Source organism: Amblyraja radiata, chromosome 14, assembly GCF_010909765.2.
Source record: "Amblyraja radiata isolate CabotCenter1 chromosome 14, sAmbRad1.1.pri, whole genome shotgun sequence".
NCBI lineage: Eukaryota > Metazoa > Chordata > Chondrichthyes > Rajiformes > Rajidae > Amblyraja > Amblyraja radiata.
The window spans coordinates 40969886-40993875 of NC_045969.1; the positions used below are offsets into that span (position 1 = coordinate 40969886).

Below are 23990 nucleotides of genomic sequence, written 5' to 3' on the forward strand. Positions count from 1 at the left end.
GGGCACAGTCATGGGTAGAGGGCACAGTCATGGGTAGAGGGCACAGTCACGGGGAGAGGACAGTCATGGGGAGAGGGCTGATAATTGGCATTTAGGGTGGAGGGAGAGGGCAACCCTGGGTAAAGTGGGAGGGGAGGACCCACTGTAAAGTGACAAAGAGGGTCTGATTTGTGGTGTGAGTGGGAAGACCCTTCTGGACCGGGGAGGATCCTCGTTACTGGAGTTTAATTGTACACTGATTTACCTAGCACTACCCGTTGCCATACTCTTGGACAATGTCTTTAAATTTGATTCAACATTGAGAAGTCGGTGAATATCAGGAAGTTTGTGTTATCATGTAATTTCACCTGTGTCAATTGCAAAGCAATGTAACTGACAAAGCCAAGCAATGTAACTGACATTGATTACACAGTGAAATCCTGGTGTTACTGTAGAGGTGAAAAGTGTTTATAATGGATGACTTAAATATTTGCTTTTCTCCTTTCTTAATTGATTCCCTTCTGTCTTGAAGGCTGATTTGTGCAATGAACTCAAGTTGTATGTAGTCTGATCTAATGAAAACAGCAATCAATAGTTCAACAATCCATTATTTGTCACACATACAACTGCATAGTGGAATTCATTTTTGCATATATTACACATGCGGGCGGGCGCTGCCATTTTTGACGGTATTATTCGAAGTTCAAAATAGTCCAAAATCCTACCTTTCCAATGACAATGCCGCATGGTGGGCTGCTCTGGAAGGATCGATCTCATGGGATCCAAGGAGAGATAGCTGAATGGATAGTAAATTGGCTCCAGGGAAGAAAGCAAAGGGTGATGGTGGATGGTTGCTTCTCAGACTGGAGGCCTGTGACTAGTGGTGTGCCACAGGGTTCGGTGCTGGGCCCGTTACTGTTTGTCATCTTTATCAATGATTTGGATGAGAACATACAGGACAAGATTAGCACGTTTGCTGATGATACAAAAGTTAGTGGTTTTGCAGCTAGCGAGGAAGGTTGTGAACGATTGCAGCAGGATCTGGTTCGATTGGCCAGGTGGGCGGAGGAATGGCTGATGGAATTTAATACAGAGAAATGTGAGGTCTTGCATTTTGGGATGTCGAACAAGGGCAGGACCTACACAGTAAATGGTAGGCCTCTGGGTAGTGTTGTAGAGCAGAGGGATCTAGGAGTACAGGTTCCTTGAAGGTCGAGTCGCAAGTAGATAAGGTGGTCAAAAAGGCTTTTGGCACTTTGGCCTTCATCAGTCAGAGTATTGAGTATAGAAGTTGGGAGGTAATGTTGCAGTTGTATAAGACGTTGGTTAGACCGCGTTTAGAATATTGTGTTCAGTTCTGGGCACCATGTTATAGGAAAGATATTGTCAAGCTTGAAAGGGTTCAGTAAAGATTCACGAGGATGTTGCCAGGGTGTGAGCAAAAGGAAGAGGTTAAGTAGGCTGGGTCTCTATTCCATGGAGCCTAGGAGGATGTAGGGAGATATTAGAGAGGTATACAAAATCATAAGAGGAATAGATCGGGTGGATGCACAGTCTTTTATCCAGAGTAGGGGAATCGAGGACATAGGTTCAAGGGCACAGGACATAATAGCTATTTCCTGAGGTTGCAATGTTACGAGTGACAGAACAGTTAAATTCTTGTAGGGCAGTTCATGGGCTAAATCTTTCACCAGGAATGAATCCAGCAGAGTCTTATTACTTGAAGCTTTATGTACCTTCTCTCTCCCTTGCAGTGAGTGTGTCTGTAACAGTAAACATTATGTGCCATGGTTATTGAAAGTATGGCTTGAAATTCCCTGTCTTAACCCATTATAGTTTTATATTTATATTGGAAGTTTTATAAACCTATGCAGCTACAAAGCCTCTCTCACTCCTCCCATCCCAGTCATGTTGGTGAGATTGCAAACTTGCTTGGATCGTTTCTTTTTATCGCTCAGCTTGTCCTGTGCCCAAGTACAACAGAGAACAGTACAACACAAGAATAGTCCCTTTAGCCCACAATGTCTGTGCTGTACCATAAGTTGAACTGTTCTTCAAGATCCAGGTGAACTGCTTGTTTTTTTGTTCTATTGCATTTGTTCTATTGCATCTATTCTATTGAACGGAAGTTTTTTTGTTCTATTGCATTTGGGAAAGTATTGCACTTTATGCCAAATGTGCACCTGAAATCTGTGCTTGTACATTGATTGACGGAAGTTGTTTGCTGTTTTAGGTGATGCTAAATCTTGTGGCCTAGCCGCGACACGCGCGAAACGTGACCGCAAAGAGAAAGGAGGGCGATTAGCGGCTTTGGAACGCTTGAAGAAGGCCAAGGCCGGCGAGAAGCTAAAATATGAGGTAAAGCAGCCAAGTTCAGGTTTCTGTAAAGGATGAGACGTTTTGGCCATGGTCAGATGTGAACCCAAAATTTGCTCTTTATACCTCTGCAGCAGCAAGTGGGAATTAATGACACGTTGATAAAGTAACCAAATTCATTGCATTTATGGCAACTGTGTGATTAGACATTGGCAAAACAGCAATGGTAATACAGGTGCACAACCTTTTATCCGAAAGCCTTGGGACCAGACACTTCTCGGATTTCGGAATTTTTCGGATTTCCGAATGGAAGATTTTTAGCGTAGATTAGGTAGGTAGCGCGGGCGGCTTGAAAAGTCTGGAGCGGCTGCCTCCTCCCCGGAGACCGGGGAATCATTGCTTAAATGTTAGTCAGTTAGTTTGGAGGGATTTTATGTGGTTGGGGGGGGGGGGGGGGGGGGGGTGAAGGGGGAAACTTTAATTCTTAGTCCCCTACCTGGTCGGAGAGGCGGGGAGCGGGCAATGCCTTACCGGGTCGCCGTGCAGTAAGCTCCGGAGCGCTGTGGCCGCCGACTCCCAACATCGCGGAGCTGGGGACTGCGGGCGGCGCCGGTTGGAGCTCCGACCCCGGCAACTCTACCCCTGGCCATCTTTGCCCCTGGCTGCGCGGCGCTCCAAATCCAGCGCCGCCCGCGGCCGGACGCCCGCAGCCCCAGCTCCGCGATGTTGTGAGTCGGCGGCGTCGCAGCGCTGGAATACCAGCGGGGAGCGGACAATGCCTTACCGGGTCGCCGTGCGGTAAGCTCCGGAGCGCTGTGGCCGCCGACACACAACATCGCGGAGCTGGGGCTGCGGGCGTCCGGCCGCGGGCCGCGCTGGATTTGGAGCGCCGCGCAGCCACAGCGCTCCGGAGCTTACTGCACGGCGACCCGGTAAGGCATTGCCCGCTCCCCGCCTCTCCGACCAGGTAGGGGACTAAGAATTAAAGTTTCCCCCTTCACCCCTCCCTCCCTCCCTTCTTCACATAAAAGCCCTCCAAACTAACTGACTAACATTTAAGCAATGATTTACAGATGTTTAAGTGTCTCCCCGGTCTCCGGGGAGGAGGCAGCCGCTACAGTAGTACAGACCTGGGTTGACCGTGGGTCGTTTCGGGTCAAGTTTGGCGCCAAACGCGAGCTTTGGTGTGCAGACGACATCCTGGAAAAAATGTCCGGTTTTCGGAGCTTTTCGGTTTCCGGAACTCCGGATAAAAGGTTGTGCACCTGTACAGGTGTGGAAATAGTTGTTGTGGAAGGATATGTGTGCGAGATAGTCCATGATAATTTTTGTGTGGTCCAGAGTCATTCATGTTCATAGAATGGTGTAGTCAGGAATCGCTGAGTGAAGATTTCTGAATGGGAAATGAGTTGCTGTGTTCCGGTATATAATGGAAGCAGTTGCTTTCATAGGAGAGCTTTGACATCCATGTCAAGGAGCTGAATTGTAGATCAAGCTCTGGAGAACATGGATATGTGACGATGCTGCCTGGCCTGCTGAGTTATTCCAGCATTTTGTGTCTTTATTTGGTATAAACCAGCATCTGAGGTTCCTTGTTATTGTATAGAAGAGAATAGGGCGGCACAGTGGTCCAGCTGGTACAGCTGCTGCGTCACAGCGCCAGAGACCTAAGATCGGTCCTGTCCTCCGGTGCTATCTATGCGGAGTTTGCACGTTCTCCTTTTTTACACAGGCAACACCCGAGGTCGGGATTGAACCCGAGTCTCTGGTGCTGTGAGGCAGTGACTCTGCCAGGTACACCACTGTGCCGGCAATGTTTCGCTGTTAACCTTGAACACACACGTTCTACTGGTAACGCGCTATAGTTTGGGTTGGAGGATCCAGTTGCGGACAGTTTATTTTTTTTTAAAGGGATATCTGAAGTTGTGATAATTGAATCTTGGGTTTCAATTTTCTTTTGAGTGACCACTGGTTATTGGCAGTCATTACTTTATTTTTAACTGAAACTTCACACCTTCAACAAACCTTGGTCGAGTGGCTTTTCTTGCAAAATCGTTAGCTCTCGGTGTATTACTAAAGGAGCTCTGAATGGATCTTGCTCTGGTGGTGTTCAAATATGGTGGAATGCACCTTTTTCACTGGTATAATGTGTAATCGTTTATTTCAGGTTGAAACTATTACAAATGTTTATGAGGAACTCGATGAAGATGCCTACTCCAAACTTGTATGTGAACGACAGGATGATGACTGGATAGTTGATGATGGTGCGTGAACCTTAATCTCCCTCTTGGTGCTTGTCTGTGTGTCCTGCTGAGACAAATGCCTGAAGTCAATGGGAACCATTTCAGTAATTATATGTATTGTGAAGCTGGCAACAACCTGTTAATGTTGTACTTAAACTTTGCAGATGGGATCGGTTACGTGGAAGATGGCCGAGAGTTGTTTGACGATGACTTGTCGGAAGATGTCTTTGACAATAAATCCGAAGGTAACGATTCAGCAAAAAACGCCACAAAGTGCTGGAGTAACTCAGCGGGTCAATCAGCGTCCCTGAAGAACACGTTTTGGATCGGAATGAAGGATCCCGACCTGAGACATCACCAGTCTAGGGATGCTGACTGACCTGCTGAGTTACTACAGCACTTTGTTTTTTTTTGGTAAACTAACAGCTGCAGTTCCTTGTTTCCATGCACAGATTCAGCAGTTAGACCAAAACATGCTGGATGTCTTCCACAGGTGAGTGATTCTGGGGAAAGAATTAATGTTTCGGGTCAATGCCCTTTCATATGGAGACTGTCCAGGGTGAGAATTTTTTAACATGTTAATACACTTGAGAAAGGAAACTATCTTGATATGTTCTGTTTGCTACCGGTTCTGTAGATTTTGAGATTTTGCGTATCAATTAATTTGTTTTCTTATATCAAAGGTGCGATATTGATACAAGTACTTGTATATTTATAAGCAATTTTATTTTTAATCGGTTATCAATCATATATTTAAACTTTAAAAGCTAGCTCCTCGTTGCATTGTCTGGATTGTGTTAATGTCATCTGTTCCTGTAGGCAAAGAAAACCCCCGTGCAAATAAAGGCAAGAAAGGAGTGAAGAGTTTGGTCTCAAAGCCCAACAACATTAAGTCCATGTTTTTGGCCAGCACGACCAAGAAGAAAGCTGAGGTAAGGCACCAGCTATTAATTTCACATTACCAAAGAGAGAGAGCTGTAGATTCATACAGCGTGGAAACAGGCCCTTCGGCCCAAATTGCCCACATTGACCAACATGCCCCATCTACACTTGTCCCACCTGCCTGCGATTGATCCACATCCTTCAACCTATCCTACCCATGGACCTTCCAAATGTTATTTAAACGTTGCAATGGTACCTGCTTCAACTACCTCCTTTGATACATCACCATAAGATCATCTCTCATCCTCCTGTCTCCAAGGAATCTCCTAGCCTGCTCTACACCTCCCTATAGCGTGCTTTTTCTCCAGAATCTCCAGTCTCCTACCACATTCTAAAGATTTACAGGTTTGTAGGTTAATTGGCTTGATAAAATTGTAAATTGTCCCGTATGTGTAGGATAGTGTTAGTGTGCGGGGATTGCTGGTCGGTGTGGACTCGGCGGGCCGAAGGATCTGTTTCCACGCTGTATCTCTAAACTAAACTAAGGAAGGATAACAGCCAAGAGTTTGGTTTCAGCAATGACCTTAATGGGACTAGTATCTTAGGATATTGCCATAAATAAATGTGTGTGAAACCTTCCCAAGGGGTTATCGCTCACTATTTTGATAGTTCTGCACTGTGCGTCATCTTAAACCTCTGATCATGTGTAAGTAGAATGCTTCTGTTGGCTGTCAAAATCTACTGTGGGAAATTGGGATGTAGTCTATTTTGCAATTACATCTGTTCCCCTTATAGTTACAGACTGAATAAATTAATTGGTTTGAATCTAAAAAAAGGCAGTGTCACTCTGTATCCTGATTTTTTTCCGTGAAGACTTGAAGGCTTCCAGTAGTAGTAGTTCAGGAAGGAAGATACGGAGCAGAATCTTATTTGAAGTGGGGGAAAAAAATCTAATAACAAAATATCTGTCTTTGCTTTTTGTTGTTGCAGAAGGATGTTGATTTGTCCAAGGATGATCTATTGGGTGATTTACTTAAGGATCTTCATGCAGAGGTAAATAACCTATTCATATTTGCTGCTTGTAAAGCACAAAGTGCTGGGGTAGGTCAGCGGGTCAGGCAGCATCTGCGGAGCTAATTGACAGACTACGTTTTGGGTCTAAACCCTTCTTCAGACAGGCTGACTGAAGGAGGGTTCTGACTCGAAATGTCAGCTGGCCATTCGCTCCACGGATGCTGTCTGACCCGCTGAGTTCCTCCAGCAATTTGTTTCACTCAAGATCCCAGCATCTGACGTTCATTCTGTGTCCACATTTAGATTATGTTGGGTCTGTTTTATCGCTCCTTCTGTGTTCCTAACTTTGTTGCACTAACCAACTTTGGTGTACATTTAACAGGCATCCTCGATACCTGCTCCACCTCCTGTTGTGGTTTTAAAGAAGAGGAAGCCTGCTGGGCTGGTAGCCAATCCGTTTTCCATCAAACCACCTGCACCCAAGGTAATCCCAAAAGCAGCTTCAGTGGGTTTCTTTGTGCAAATAAAAGGTCGAATGCCTACGCCTAGAATTTGAGAATAAGCAGTAAACCATTAAATGAAGAGTATGGAATAATGAGCCACAGAGGCGAACAGCATGGAAGCAGGCCCTTCGGCCCGCTCAATGATTACTCGCCATTAATCACCTCTTTACGCACATCCCGTTTTATTCTCCACACATTCCTATATATTCACACCAGATTCTACCACTCACGCGCAGACTGGGAGGAATTTACATTGGACAATTTACCACTAACCCATCCATCTTTGGGAGCACCTTAACAGGGAAACACGCGGACTCCACATGGGCAGGGTGTCAGAATTGAACCCGTGTTGTTGGAGCTCTGAGGCAGCAACTTTACTCATTGCGCCGCTGTGCTGCCCTAATGCTTCCTGGTATTTCTGTGTTTTTGTCAATATAATGTGCAATTTATGGATGTGTTATGGAAAGGTTCTTATTTCCAGATTTCCCCAGGCTTTCTTTGAACCGTCCGCTGCCAGTTGTCTAATGGTTGTGGTGCACACCATTCTGCTCTGTTCGGCCAAAAATACACAAAAGACTTATCTATATACATAACTGTGCAATGAGGGTTGTCAAGGTCATTGTACAGAAGGATTATGACAAGAAGTCCATGTAAGATGTGTTTCAGCTCAAATCTCTGCAGAGTGTGTCTCCGTTACTTTGTTGTGCTTTGTCAGCTCACTGTTCAATGCAAAGGCAAATTGGCAAGGACAGAAGTCTTGGTAGGGGAACTCCATTGTTGTGTTTGTTACTATTTGTACAAATGAGTGTCTTGTGTACTCGGAGAGAAGACTCGTGGAGAAATGCCGCCATTTTATTCGGTAATGGTTTTGGAATTTTTTAAAGGAGAATGGAAAACCTGGGTGATCATTACCTCAGAAACAAAGGAAAAATGTGCAATCAGGAACGAGAAGCTGATGGACACAAAAAGCTGGAGTAACTTAGCGGGATCAGGCAGCATCTCTGGAGAAAAAGGAATAGGTGGCGTTTCGAGTCGGTCGCTTCTTCAGACTGCCCAGAAACTAAGTTTTTTGTTGTTTTAATTAAGTGAATCAATAACTTTTTAGTGCAGGAAGTTGGCATTGAGGTTACAGACAGGCTATGTTCCTGTTGAATGGTGAAGCAGGTACAAGGGGCCGAATTGTCTGGACCTGATTCTATATCCATTTTTTCAGTTTTGTTTACTTTATTGTCACATGTACTGAGGTACAGTGGAAAGCTTTTGTTGTGTGAGAGACAACAGGTGAATTGAATTGAAATATGCAGCATGGAATGAGGCCCTTCGGCCCACTGGGTCCACGCCGACCATTGATCACCTAGTCGCACCTGTCCTATATTATCTCACTTTCGCATCCACTTCTTGCACATCAGGGCAATTAACCCATAAACCTACACATGTGGGAGGGTACCAGAGCATCCCGAGGAAACCCACGGGATAACAGGGAAAACATGCAAACTCCGCACTGACAGCACTTGAGTTCAGCTATACCAGCTGTGTTATCTTGCTGCTTGACTTAGACAATTCCTTTTTAATGTTTGGATTATAATTGTGTCCAATCATGATGCATCGTTTCACTGTGAAAGATAAACAATAGGTGCAGGAGTAGGCCATTCGGCCCTTCGAGCCAGCACCGCCATTCGATGTGATCATGGCTGATCATCCACAATCAGTACCCCGATCTTCAATTATTAAAGCTCAAATCCTTCCCATTTGCTGAACGAAGTGAGCAGCTTGCGTTATTTTGACCCCATAGGTTTCTTCTGTCCCCGCTCATAATCATCGCACCAGCTCTGCAAGAAAGCCGGCCGTCGCTGAAGAAGGAATTGGCACCGCGGAAACAACCCAGCGTGTTTCTGTGGGATCATCCGTCAAAAAGGTGCATGTGAAGCCAAGACAAGTGAAGCTGGAACCGGAGGACATTCCGCAGGACGTAGTTGTAAAGGAAGAGAGCAATGCTGATGGTACGATATTTCTGAATATTATATTAATGTTTCCCCAAAAAAAATTATGTTTTGCTTTCCATATTATTATTTTCCATCTTATAAGGTTGGAGCTATGAGCTGTGGTTTTGCCATAAGTCCTTGAGCTGCTCTTTGCAATTCCATGAACAAGTGTTTACGTCAAGTCAAGTTAAGTCAAGTCAAGTTTATTTGTCACATACACATACGAGATGTGCAGTGAAATGAAAGTGGCAATGCTCGCGGACTTTTGTGCAAAAGACAAACAACCAAACAACCAAACAAACTATAAACACAATCATAACACACATATTCTTTTACATAATAAATAATGGAAGGAAAAACGTTCAGTAGAGTTAGTCCCTGGTGAGATAGGCGTTTACAGTCCGAATGGCCTCTGGGAAGAAACTCCTTCTCAACCTCTCCGTTCTCACCGCATGGCAACGGAGGCGTTTGCCTGACCGTAGCAGCTGGAACAGTCCGTTGCAGGGGTGGAAGGGGTCTCTCATGATATTGTTGGCTCTGGTGTTGCACCTCCTGATGTATAGTTCCTGCAGGGGGGCAAGTGAAGTTCCCATAGTGCGTTCGGCCGAACGCACTACTCTCTGCAGAGCCTTCTTGTCCTTGGCAGAGCAATTCCCAAACCAGATGGTAATGTTCCCGGACAAAATGCTTTCCACCGCCGCTGCGTAGAAGCACTGGAGGATCCTCGGAGACACTCTGAATTTCCTCAATTGGCTGAGGTGGTAACGGCGCTGCCTTGCCTTACTCATGAGTGCTGAGGCGTGTGATGCCCATGTCATATCCTCGGAGATGTGGACTCCCAGATATTTAAAACAGTTCACCCTATCCACAGGATCCCCATTTATCCTCAATGGAATGTACGTCCTCGGATGATGTGCCCTCCTAAAGTCCATGATCAGCTCCTTCGTTTTTTTGATGTTCAAGAGGAGGCTGTTATCCTGGCACCAGAGTGCTAGACCAGCCACCTCCTCCCGGTAGGCCTTCTCGTCGTTGTCTGAGATCAGGCCCACCACCACAGTGTCATCAGCAAACTTAATTATTGAGTTGGAGCTGAACCTAGCCACACAGTCATGTGTGTACAGGGAGTACAATAGGGGGCTGAGGACGCAACCCTGGGGCGGTCCTGTGCTCAGGGTGAGGGACTTCGATGTATTCCCTCCCATCTTGACTACCTGGGGCCTGGCGGTGAGAAAGTCCAGGACCCAGGCACACAGGGAGGTGTTGAGCCCCAATTCCATTAGCTTCCCGGCCAGTCTGGTGGGGACTATCGTGTTGAAGGCTGAACTGTAGTCTATGAACAGCATCCTCGCGTAGCCCCCCTTCTGGCTGTCCAGATGGGAGAGAGCGGTGTGCAAGACCTGGGAGACCGCATCGTCCGTGGATCTTACGGGGAAATATCAAAATTAGACATGTGCTAGATTACACCGTTCTTCTATTGGATGTTGAATGGACTAAATAATTATAACCCAGCTTTACCTTGTGGTGTGGGTTTGTATGGATAAATAGCGTAGCAATTTTTGTGTGTTTCTCCCTGAAATTCTCCCTTGCTTTTAAACTCGTTTGGAGTTAGCAAGCCTTGATTACAAATTTACGATACTGCCAGACTGACAGACAACGGAAGAATATTTCAGTTTCATGCACAACAATCGCTGTTTCTGGAATGGCTTTTCCATTTCTGATCCTCTACAGTGGCTGCGATTCATTTGTTACAATATGCTTCGAGTAGCATGGAAAGCACCATTTTAAAGTGATTTGTTTAAAATACAGAAAAGGCTGGAAATGCTGAGTAAGTTGGGCCATAACAGTGCAAAGGAAAGATGCTAGTGTTTTGGGTTACTTCTAGAACAAGGCTCCTGAAACCCAGTTCTTTACCCGTGCAATTGGAGAATAAAACACAAAAATAGTGCTGGAAAATGGAGCAGGAAGATTCTGAAGGAGAAGAGGTGAGGAGCTGAGATTGAATAGAAATGGGCGATGCATCGGTAGAGTTGCTGCCTTGCAGCACCAGAAACCTGGGTTCGATCCTGACTCTGGGTGCTATATGTATGGAGTTCGCATGTTCTCCCTGTGACTGGGTTTTCTCCGGGAGCTCTGGTTTCCTCCCGCACTCCAAACGTGCAGGTTTCTGTAATCTTTCCTCGTGTGTAGGATAGAACTAATGCACGGGTGGTTGTTGGTCTGGTGGACTCAGTGGGCCGAAGGTCCTGTTTCCACACCGTATCACTTACCTAAAACTAAGAAATGCACAAACTGAAGGAGGGAAATGTTTTTAAAAGGCTGAACAAAACTTGATTCAGACTTTGGAATTGAGGACAGTTCTTGAGTTTAGGAGAACAAGCTGACTTTTTGGCTTTGAATCCCAGGGCCAAGTCTGATAAAGAGTGAATCTGTTGGCTGGGTTTCTGATTTGTGTTCAATGTTGTAGACTTGAGCACTAGACATTTCTTGTCTAATCTGGTACCTTTAAAGTTCATGACCAGCACTTTTAAGGGTGAACATAAAACAAACTGCTGGAGTAACTTGGCGGGTCAGGCAGCATCTGTGGAGGGAAATGGAAATGACATTTAAGGTCAGAATCTTTCTTCGAGTTATGAAAAAGGGTTCTAAAACTGCGGGCCAGGATCCTTCTTCGAGGCTGGATAAAGTGTTCTGTGCTGAAACGTCATGTGCCCATTTTCCTCCTCGGATGCTGCCTGTCCTACTGAGTTTATCCAGTAGTTTTTTTTAATGCTTAAGATTCCAGCTTCTGCAGTCTCTTGAGTCTCAACTATTAAAAGGTTATTATTCCATGTATCAAAATTGCATTTATTCTGGGCTGTACTGTACTGGGCAAAATGGGAACCTCTACCACCCATTACTCAACTAAAATATTGTTGGGCAAGTCAAGCACATGCCTGTGTAAGTGGATTTGTGAAATTTTTCAAGTTCAACATTGTCAAATTTCAACTGTTTTCACAACCTCTGCATGGCCCTATCCCTATTATAATGGGCAGGGTCTTAACTTGTTGACATTCAGTGTGTCATCCTTATGATCAGACTATCTGTTCAACCTGTATTGGGGCAGAAGGAAAGCAGCGAAACAGGCAAAATCAATTGTCCTTCACGTACTGACCACCAGATGGAGGTAGAACAAAGCTCAGGAGATGCTCTGAAGGAAGTTTGCAGCTTGTACTTCTGAACCAAAAATTGAGTGTTAACTTGATCAAAGTGTTGAGGTGTTAATTTAAATTTTAGTGTGCCACATGTGCTTTCTAAATCCAAAGCTGTTAACAACAGCAACCTACTGATTTGGTGCTGAGTTTTACATTTATCAAGGATTGTTGGTATGCCTGGAGGGGAATTTAAACTTTGAAGAGTGAGTGAATTATCTAGTGCAGTTTTGAACGTTCATTCATTCTGAGGTTGTTGTTGCATCTCTCTGTCTGGCTTGTCATTTAACATAGATAGCACAGCTAGGTGCTCCCTCATTGACTTTATTTGGTGTCTGCTACATGGGAAATATCTAAATTAGCCTTGTGCTAGCGTGCAGCATTCTTCTATAGGATGTTGACCATTGTACTGATGGCCCACTTGGCAGAGTGATCCACAAGGTAATGGGAGAGCTGATGAGATGCAGAGCTATGAAAGAAATCGGGTCCAGGTTTACATATGATGAGCTTTTGATGGCACTGGGTCTTTACTCGCTGGAGTTTAGAAGGATGAGGGGAGGGACCTCATTGAGACTTATCGAATGGTGAAAGGCCTGGATAGAGTGGACGTGGAGAGGATGTGATCAGATGGTGGTGAATCTGCAGAATTAATTGCCGCAGATGGCTGTGGAGGTTGTCAATGGTTATTTTTAAGCTGGAGATTTATAGATTATTAATTAGTACGGGTGTCTGGGATTATGGGGAGAGTCGGGAGAATGGGATTGAGAGGGAAAGATAGATCGGCCATGATTGAATGGTGGAGTAGACTTGATAAGGCAGAATTGGCTAATTCTGCTCCTAAGAACATGAATTTATGAACTTAGCTTGGTGATAATTGAGGATTTTGTTATTGCTAATGGAAGCCGATCTTTTAACAAGTAATGTACCAAAGCGATCAGTGTTGAGACTTTCTCTGTTTGAGGAGGAATTTCTTTAGCCAGTGGGTGGTGAAGCAGCACCAATGACTTGTCACCATGCCACCGTTGCACATGAATCTATGCACTGCCACATTTCCTGAAGGTTAACTTTTAATAGGATTGCGTTTGCGAGTTTGTCTGTTCAAAACTCTCGGCTCTGTGAAGGTCCTGGGTCAAGTGTTTGAAATACTGAATTTTGATCTGTAGAGGATGCCCAGGACATGGAGTTGGATGAGGGAGACTTTGATGAGTCCATGGACACAGAACCCGTGCCCACTGTCAAAGTGGAAAGAGAGAAAACCATCAAAGTGAAAGAACCCAAGGAGGAAGACAAATCACTCAAGTAAGTTGGGTGTGGGAAAAGACTTTGAGGAGATTACTAACATAAGGGCATGGATCTGGGGAAGGAGTTGGGTAAAATCTGGTCCTTTTTTTGAGTCTCCTGCAAAATAAAACAGTTGCATTAAACAGCTAAATTCCCAGTTAACAATGAATCAGTCTGAATCCAGACCTGTAGCATCTCCAGAGGATAAGATAGAATGAAGGGCAAGGCAGGTGGCCATAAGGAAGCTTGGATGACAAGAGAAGTGGAGGCTCTGTTCAAGAGTAAGGGGGAGGCATGGGGCAGGTATAGGCAGCTAGGATCAAACGTGTCCTGGGAGGAGTTTTGAGAACTGAGAAGCATGCTAAAAAATGAAATCGATTGCAAAAAATAGCCAGGAGAAAGCTTTAGCATCTAATATCAATGATTTGGATGAGAATGTACATGGCATGATTAGCAAATTTACAGATGGCATTAAAGTGGGTAGTATTGTAGATAGTGAAAATGGTTATTAAAATTTGCAGCAGGATCTTGATCATGTGGGCTGAGGAGTGGTTGATGGAATTTAACACAGGAAAATGTGAGGTGTGGCATTTTGGAAAGTCTAACATGGGCAGTACCTCCATGGTGAATGGCAGGGTTCTGGAGGGTGTTGAAGAGCAGAGAAATTTAGGAGTGCAGATACAAATTTCCTTGAAAGTTGCGTCATAGGTGGATAGCGTGGTCAAAAAGACTTTTGGTGCATTGGCCTTCATCAGTCAGAGTATTGAGTATAGAAGTTGGGAGGTCATGTTACAGTTGTACAAGGCATTGATGAGGCCACATTTAGAATATTGTGTTCAGTTTTGGTCACCAGGTTATAGGAAAGATGTTATTAAACTGGAAAGAGTGCAGAGAAGATCTACGAGTATGTTCATGGGTGCTCAAGGACCTGCGCTATAGGGGGAGGTTGAGCAGGCCAGCACTTTATTCCTTGGAATGCTGGAGGATGAGGAATACTCTTATAAGGGTGTACAAGTCCACGAAAGGAATAGATAGGTGTGTATGTGGAATATATGTTATTAAGGATGAATATTCTTTGTTCCCAGCATTCGAGGTGGCATCCGACCAATGATTTAGGGCATTGTGTTCTCCCCTTTGTACCCATTTGGTTTGGGATAGACATTGACATTTCATAAACCTCTTTAATCACTCACTGTACCGATTCACTTCACAGGGGTCAGCAAAACCCCCTTGCTCATCCACTTTCGATTCCCCCCGATTAAGAAAACATTCTGTCTTTTCTTTGAATACAACTTGGATGACAGAACATTTTCCCAGTATTTCATTTCATAAATCATGGCTTTGACTACTTATGCTAGCTACATGTTCATTGGTAACACCATTTTCTGCTACTCAACTTATTGTGCCTCGTAACTTGATGCGATCCATAAGCTTAGTATACGATTTCTGTCCCTCAATCCAATTAAAATATACAATGGAAAGCTGAGACTCTGGAACAGATCCCCATGGGAATGTTGCACGTTACTCCCCACCTCTGAATATTTTCTTCACCCATACTTTCTTTCCTCCAAAGTTGTCAAAAGCTCACCTCTAGGTCTTTATGCTTTCATTTTTGCTCATCTCTTACTTGTAACGTTATTGAATCTTTTCCAGAAACCCAACTAGTTTAGTTTAGAACTGGTTAAGAGATAGCGTGGAAACGTGTCATCGACCCACCGAGTCCACACCAACCATACAGTAATTCTGTACACCAATTCTATGTTCTACACACTAGGGGCATTTTACAGAAGCCAAGTAACCAACAAACCTACACATCTTTGGAATGCGGGAGGAAACCTGAGCACCTGGAGAAAGTCCACGCGGTCCAGGGAGAACGTACAAGCTTCTTACAGACAACACCCACAGTCAGGATCGAACCTGGGTCTCTGGCGCTGTGAGGTGGCAGCTCTGCTAGACAACATCCACTGTCTTTAGTCCATCATGCTGGTCTGCATCACATTTCAGTGGTGGTCCGATTAAATGGCATTTGGTTATCTCAAGAAAGTGTTTTGTACATTCTTCATGTGTTATCTTTTTTTCAGAAACTCCACTTTCACTGAATCTTGTTGGGATCGTATGAACCAGGATGAAAGTGACGCTTTGGTGGTTGAGGTACAGGTGGATGCCAGTCGTCTGCCATTGGTGACAGATTCAAAGGGAGAGCAAGTCGTCAGATTCTATTGGGTGGATGCTTATGAGGACCAGTATCACCAACCAGGTAAAGGTGATCTTCCATAAGTGTCGCAGTTAAAATCCAAGAGTAATAGTAATGTTTGCTTTACATTATACTGACAATAATGGTTAGTGCTGGCTGTGGACAGTTCATCATTTGTGAGCAGTGTAGTAACGTACTGTGACTCCATCGCCACAAGAAGGATCTGATGGGGGAGAGCCTTCTCATCATATGCCAAGCGGAGTCCTGCTGTTTGTCCATTACTCATTGCAGTCTCTTGTATTCCCGTGCATTGGATTTGCCATTCCAAGCCATGATGCACCCGATCAGCATATGTTCTACGGTACATCTGTAATAGTTTGTTCGAGTATTCGGTGACATGCTGAATCTCTCTTCAAACTTCCAAAAGCAAAATCCTTTGTCTCTTTGTCCCAAAGGGCTTTAGGATATTCTGCATGGACTATTGCTGAATGATTTGCGCTCAAGCCTATTTTGTCTGGGTAAAGTGTTTGATCAGTATCAGTGGGAGAACCCCTGGCATCATACTTGGAAATTTATATTTCACTGGCTGTGGTTTGATCGGGTGGTCAGAGTGATAAATGTGAGAGCTAACCATTTTTCTCCCATCAGAAGCATTTATGCTGAATACCACGTTGAAACCTATGAACTTCTCCACAGCTCCCCAACTGTTGGCTTCTTTCTGTTGTTTTTGCCCTGGTCACTGTCTGAAAGTCATTTTGCATTGCAACCTGTAGGTATGTTGCAAAGCCTGCCTGAAGCGTCGTTGAAAATCTGTCGCTGCGGGTGTGCGCGATTTTGGCGCGGTTTAGAGGGGGCGGGTTTAAAACGCGATTTTCTCTAGGCTGTTCAAATCGAAGATGTTCAGCCTAGTTAATTATTAACGAAAAATCGCTGGAAGACCCCGTCGCAAAAGCTATTACAGGTGCACAACCTTTTATCCGAAGATCCAAATAACGAAAACCTCCGAATAGCGGCCATTTTTGGGGTCCTTGAAGAAAGGTCCTTGAAAACGTTCACCGAGGGCGGCTCGCAGAGGTGACAGCGGAACCTCCGGTCGGTCCTCGAAGAAACGGGAACTAAATCCCCATTCATAAAAGAGAAGGTGAGGGTATATTGCGCGGGAAGGTTAATAATTGACAATATGCTGCGGCCTGCCCGCTGAGTTAAAAAGTTCCCACGGTAGACTCACGATACACAGTGTATCGTGAGTCTTGCGTGGGAACTTTTTAACTCAGCGGGCAGGCCGCAGCATATTGTCAATTATTAACCTTCCCGCGCAATATACCCTCACCTTCTCTTTTATGAATGGGGATTTAGTTCCCGTTTCTTCGAGGACCGACCGGAGGTTCCGCTGTCACCTCTGCGGGCCGCCCTCGGTGAACTTTTCAAGCGCAAGCACGGAGATCCCAGAGACCCACAGCCAACAGCAGCCCAGCCCAGCCCAGCCCCGCTCCAACTACAGAGGAAAACTGCAAACTGGCCGGAGACGTCAGGACCACCAGAAGCCGTTCCCCGAGCTGCGCCCCCTCATCGGGACACCGACCCCCAGGCCCACTGCAAGCACGGAGATCCCACAGACCCACAGCCAGCAGCAGTCCAGCCCCGTTCCAACCAAAGATCTTTGGTTCCTACTACAGAGGAACCTGGGTTGCGGATGACGGGGCGCAGCTCGGGGCGTCGTAGGGGTCCATCGGGGAGCGGGTTCCTGTTGGTCCTGACGTCTCCGGCCACCTGCCATCCTCCGGGAACTGTACCGCCCTTGCAGGAGAGTGGGGTTGTTTGCAGTTGCAGAGGGAGGGGGCAAGGGCGGTACAGTTCCCAGTCTCAGCTCCAGTCCAGGGGGGTGGCCGGAGACGTCAGGACCAACGGGACACCGACCCCCAGGCCCACTGCAAGCACGGAGATCCCAGAGACCCACAGCCAGCAGCAACTCCAGCCCAGCCCCGCTCCAACTCCAGAGGAACACGTAGGGGAAGAAGCTGATGGTGTGCAAGGTACGTCTTGTTCTTGGGGTGGCGGATGAGGGGGCGCAGCTCGGGCTGTGGGCAAACTGCCACTTGTCGCCGTAGCGGCCCATTGGGGAGCGGATTCCTCTGGAGTTGGAGGGGGAGGGGGGTATTGTGCTGTTTGATCGCCCCCTGCTATCCCAGGGACAGGGAGACACATCGGCTTTTTAGACTGGTGGGCAATCACTTCCAAAGTTCTGCCCACACAGTCAGTGCACCTCCCCTACACTGCATTTCATACAAACATTTATTCTGCAAGAAAAAACTACATAGAAGACACAAACTCGCGACCGAGTAACTGCCAGGATCGAGGCGCAAACTCGCGACCTAGCTCGGGGATTCAAGAATCCCCGAGCTAGGCCGCCTAAGGGCATGTAGCCCCGCTAGGGTGACATGAGTGCGAGAGTTGATTGAATGCTGCGGGCACATTTACAAATTCAGGAATTCATTCAACACACTGCATTACATACAGACATTTATTCTGCAAGAAAAAACGACATTGAAGACTCAAACTCGCGACTGAGTAACTGCCGGGATCAAGGCGCAAACTCGCGACCTTGCGGATATGAGCCGAGCACTCTACCACTGAGCCAGCCATTAAAATCTACGCTAAAAAATTTCCATTCCGAAGACCGACAAATTCTGAATTACGAAAAGTGTCTGGTCCCAAGGCTTTCGGATAAAAGGTTGTGCACCTGTATTAGTTTTAAAGGCCTCGTATAATAGTTATAGTAGTTTAAAAATCAATCTCTAAACCCGCGACCGCCAGCAACCGCAGGGTCCCATAGAGCAAACCACAGAAGGTATGTAGCTTATTTTTACATTAAAAAGGGCTTCTAAAGATCCCTTTATACAAAGTTTAATATTGCGAGTAGCTCATTTTGGGCCCATTATATCCCGCAGTATTTTTCTGGGCATTTGGGGCACAAATCTACCGCAATGTGAACGTTCTAAACCAGCGCGTTCCACAGGGACCCACTGGAAAGCTGATTTAAATGGGCATTTATTTACAGCAATTGAACACTAAATTCCTTCCATTTGGTCTATAAATTAATGTAAATGAGATTTAAAAATCATGTTTTATTGTGAATTATTTGTGAATATTATTTGGACATTTAGGCTATTTAAAAATGTTAATCATTTATTAAGAAATGGATAGATGTTTAGATCTAGTAATTGAAGTCTGAAATTAGCTACAATTAGGTAACTAACTAATTATATGCTTTAATTTCAGGTCATCCAAGTAAGATTATTTTATATTTGTTTCAGAATGCTTCACTCTATGATAACTGAAAATTTCATTCAGTTCTCTTAATTTTTAAGAAAGTTATGGGCTTTTGACTGTTCACGATCACAGCTTTTTTGTTATGTCCATAGAAAATCAATAGGGAACAAGATGCTCATTTCCGAGTATGAAAATGGCCATAACTTTTTAAATACTTGAGATATGAAAGTGAATTAGGTGTCAAATTAAACTTATTTTTATGCTTTATCTGATGGGATAAATTATAGACTTGATTTTTAAAATCTCAAAATTTTGTAACATTGCTACAACCTGCTGGTTTACTTTATATCTGCCCTCTGCTAGTCTAGTTTGCTGTTTATATGATGATTAAAATTCTCACGATAATTGCATTTCTCTTGTTACATTCTCTAATGTACTGATTTATGGTTTGTCAAGTACTGTGCTTACTGTCAAGGTGCCAATAAACTACTCTCTCCAGTGTTTTCTGCTATTTATTTCTTTTTTCCACCCATACTATTTATTCCATGGTATTCTGGGTTGTAACTCTTTCTTTTCCTTTTCCAATCCGTTGATCTTCTGTGCACTGTGTTAAAGGAAAGATGTTGTTCAGCTGGAAAGGGTACAGAGAAGATTTACAAGGATGTTGCCAATGTTAGAATGTCTGAGCTATAGGGAGAGGTTGAGTAGGCTGGGACTCTATTCCTTGGAGAGCAGAAGGATGACTGATGATCTTATAGAAGTGAATAAAATCATGAGACAAATAGATTGGGTAGATGCACAGTCTCTTGCTCAGAGTAGATGAGTCAAGGACCAGAAGACATGGGTTTAAGGTGAAGGGGAAAAGATTTGGTAGGAATCTGAGGGGGGCTTTTTCACACAAAGGGTGGTGGGTGCATGGAACAAGCTGGCAGAGGCGGTAGTTGAGGCTGGGACTACCCCAACTTTTAAGAAATAATTAGACAGGTACATGGATAGGACCAGTTTAGAGGGATATGGGCCAAACGCGGGTTTGGTGGGACTAGTGTAGCTGGGACATGTTGGCCACTGCAAGTTGGGTCGAAGGGCCTGTTTGCACACTGCATCACTCTATGACTCTAAACAGTCAAGTAGCATAAAATATTTAGTGTTCAAAAGGGAACTGCAGATGCTGGAATATCGAAGGTACACAAAATTGCTGGAGGAACTCAGCGGGTGCAGCAGCATCTATGGAGCGAAGGAAATAGGCGACGTTTCGGCCCGAAACCGAGGGGTTTCGGCCCGAAACGTCGCCTATTTCCTTCGCTCCATAGATGCTGCTGCACCCGCTGAGTTCCTCCAGCAATTTTGTGTACCTAGCATAAAATATTTAGTTCAGCCTGGATTCCTCTGCAACTGGACATAGCTTCTGGGTCAGACCCACCTGGTTCTGTGATGTTCATGTATCTATTTTGCCATGGCTACTTTATGCATGCTTATATAATATCTTTAATTTTACTATGCTGATGTAGACCGACAGTTTTCTCTATTTTCCAGCAAAATCTGGTCCTATAATTTAAGAAGCATTCTAAACAATGTTCCTCGCCTTTCTTCAGTATGTTGCATTTATTTTCTGCTATCTTGAGTAATAAAAACCACATGACGTAATTGCTGACTTGTTCTTGCATATTACTGGTCTTGCTACTACAGTGGACCAGCAATTTGACAAACCTACCATTTCCTTTCAGAGCCACACAGATAGGGTGGTTTGCCACCTGTTTGATATTTCCACATGTTTGCAATGATTCTTAATACAAATCCCAAGAGTTTCCTCACGCTCGTGCCAAGTCTGAAGTTTGACTGAATCATCATCAGCAATATAGAGCCATATCGGACAGATTTTAATCAAATACCTACACATTTAATTAAAATAACGTTTCAGTTCAGAGGAGCTGAACTGAAAAGTGCTGTCATCATCTTTAAAAGATCTGATCAATTGACCTTGTGTATGCATGTTTATTGGTTATATTGGAGCGACAACTAACCATTTTGTGTCTTCCTCAGGGGTGGTTTATCTCTTCGGCAAAGTGTGGATTGAATCTGCAAAATCGTACGTCAGTTGCTGTGTGGCTGTGAAAAACATTGAGCGCACAGTGTACCTGTTGCCAAGGGAAAAGGTGTGTAGAGGCAGTTACCTTGTCATTAACTTGTTTGCAAAGTTGTTCATTCAATATATCAGTCTGCTCTGGTGATTACTTGATGGCTATGAGTTTAGTGTTTGTATAATCATAACTAATTGAGTTGTACCATTTTAATGTATTTAATTGTAATTGCTTACTAACTTGAGATATACGCTCCGTCAATGCGAATCCTGTTTGTTTTTGTTCTGAAGCAAAAACTTTAAATTTCCACTGCCTGTGATGTCTCCTCATTGGATCTATTAAATCGTCTCCCAAGAAATTGATTTCACTTTTATAATTTCTTGTGAATTAATAGATTAAGTTCAAACTCAACTATAGACTTGAGCACAGAATGAGTGCTAACATTTTACAAAAAAACAGTGCTTATTGACAGTACTGCATCGGGCTCTGATGTTGGATGGGAATAGATACAGGAGTATTTGACTACTCAACAAAACTATGACCGACCTTCCACCTGAACACTAGTTTCATATCCTAAACAAACAATCTGTGATTCCACTAATAGCTGGAGAACTACTGTACTTTGTTTTGGAAGTAATAAATAACTGAGCTTCCATAGGTCTTGAGGGTAAAGAAAAATTCAAAACATTCACCACTCTGGGTGATTACATTTCTTCTCGTTGCAGTCCTATGTTATTTACCTCTTAGTTTGGGACCGACCCTTTGGGACCAAGAGTTCTAGACTCTTTCTCCTAGTGAGCCATTGAAGAATTTCTATGTTTCAACAAAATTGCGAGACATTCTTCTAAAGCAAATAGAAACTTAGCCTACTTAATCTCTCCTCATGTGACAGATCTGCCATCACAAGAACCAACATGGTGAGCCTTATCTGACATCCCAAGTACCAAGTTAGGTATGAAAACCAAAATTGTTTGCCACAGTGCAGGTGGTTTCTCAGTGGCCCAATACAAATGTAGTAAGACATCTCTGAGATTGTACTCCTCCTCCAGCAATGAAAGGCAACATACCATTTATCTTCCAAATTGCCTGCACATCCAGTATGTCACCTTTCAGTACTTCTCTACAAGGACAAGTCCCTCCCAACATCAACATCACTCAATCTTTCACCATTAAAATAGTCACCATTACTTATTTTTCTACTAAAGTGAACATCCTCACAAATTTCCACATGGTACTATATTGTTGCCCCTTCACGCAGGTGTCCATATCTTCTTGATATCTCACAGCATCCTCATTACTACATGCATCCCTGCTTAGTTTCTTGTCTTCCTTTAACTTGGAAACTAGACTAAGTGGGACCCGTTGGGTCTCATGTTCACACAGGAGGGCTGGTCCCCCAACGCAATATTCCACTTCTCCACGAATTCCAATATAGGTGGCCAGTGGGGGGGGGGGGGGGGGGAAGGGGCTTTCTGGAGCACTAGTGTGGGAGTTGTGGGCCGAAGGGACCGGTTTCCAGAGGGCTAGTATGGCCATTGTGGGCCGAAGGGACTGGTTTCCAGAGAGCTAGTATAGACATTGTGGGCCGAATGGATTCTTGGGCTAGCAGAGTCACTCAGGCCTGTTGGGCTGGCAGCTCAGTCACTCAGGCCTGATGTGCTGGCAGTTCACTCACTCAGGGCTGGTGGGCTGGCAGTTGACTGACTCACGGCTGTTGGGTTGGTAGTTGACTCACGGCTGGTGGGAATGGCAGTTGATTGACTCACGGCTGGTGGGCTGGCAGTTGATTGACTCACGGCTGGTGGGTTGGCAGTTCACTCACGGCTATTCCGTGAAATTCCATTTCAAGCAGCGTGCAGGCCACCAAATTCAAATGCAATTTCATACCATTTGGGCTTTATACTCCTGGCCCCCTGGAAGGGGCATTACCTTCATCATAGCGATTGACAGGCGAGAGGACCAATCAGCTGATCTCAAGATTTTTTAAACGTTCATAAATTTTTTATTTTTCATCGATCGGTAAAATCCTTGGGGCTGCCTCAGCGGAGGAGGACCAAGATGGCCAAAAATCATAGCGATATATGGTACCATTTTTTCTAAAATAAATATACATCGCAGAAGTGGTCAAGATGAGACTTTTAGTTATATAGATGTTATGTTTAGTCACCATTACCAAATCACTGATGTAGTAGCTTGGCAACAATATGTGTGGTATCCCACTTGTCATAGTCTGCCAATACGCAAAGTGCCTGTTTATTTCTTCATAACACCAAATTCTCAATCCATCGTTGTACACCATTGCCAATTGCAAGTGCTCTACCTTTGATGATCACAACCACCGGTCCTCTCTTCCTGCTCTCTTGGATACATTCTCAATGAACACTGGAGATCAGTGAAACATGAATTTTCCATGTTAAATCCCAGTTGACTGCCCAACCATATTATTATACTCGCAATGATTTTGATATCGGATGATAAATTTATAGCTTTTCCCTAACTACTGATGAGAGCATTTTTCCCTCTCCCTCTTTTCTTAAATAGTAGGGCCACCTTTACTACTACAATCTACTGAAATCATTCCAAAATTTACAGAATTTTGGAAGATGACAATCGTACTATCTCAATAACCAGCCCTTTCAAATTTTGGGGATGTAGATCTACTTGTCCGTGAGATTTATCCATTTTTGTTTCGGCTTCTTTGCCAATACGTCTTCCGTAATATTAATTTATTTTACTGCCTCATTTGCACTGAGTTCTTGCCTCCACAATAAAAAATAAATTTGCTCATAAAATAATACCTGAAGAACTGTAGATACAACAGCTACTGCAAAATATCCCAATGGAAGGAAGATTATTTTCTCCAGAGGACTGCTGTAAGTGGAGAATGACTTATTGTGCGTGCTGCGTGTGAAATCAATTTCAGTCACTTGCATGTAGCAGTGCAGCAAGGAAGCTTGAATGACAACTAATTTACCAATCTACTCCAGTTTGGCAAGCTATGCCAGCAAGTACAGTCTTTATTACATTTAACACCAAAGGAGTTTCGGTATTAATCTTTGA

The 23990-nt window shown here is 44.3% G+C and overlaps 1 protein-coding gene across 1 annotated transcript in view; it reads left to right on the forward strand.

Moving 5' to 3' along the window:
* pola1 (DNA polymerase alpha 1, catalytic subunit) overlaps positions 1-23990 on the forward strand; it is a 248098-nt gene that overhangs the window by 911 nt on the left and 223197 nt on the right. Inside the window, exons 2-11 of the mRNA XM_033033174.1 lie at positions 2213-2337; positions 4463-4559; positions 4703-4783; positions 5358-5470; positions 6411-6473; positions 6817-6918; positions 8730-8937; positions 13271-13406; positions 15470-15645; positions 20893-21005. Coding sequence (XP_032889065.1) covers positions 2213-2337; positions 4463-4559; positions 4703-4783; positions 5358-5470; positions 6411-6473; positions 6817-6918; positions 8730-8937; positions 13271-13406; positions 15470-15645; positions 20893-21005 — 1214 coding nt within the window. The remainder of the gene's footprint in view (positions 1-2212; positions 2338-4462; positions 4560-4702; positions 4784-5357; positions 5471-6410; positions 6474-6816; positions 6919-8729; positions 8938-13270; positions 13407-15469; positions 15646-20892; positions 21006-23990) is intronic.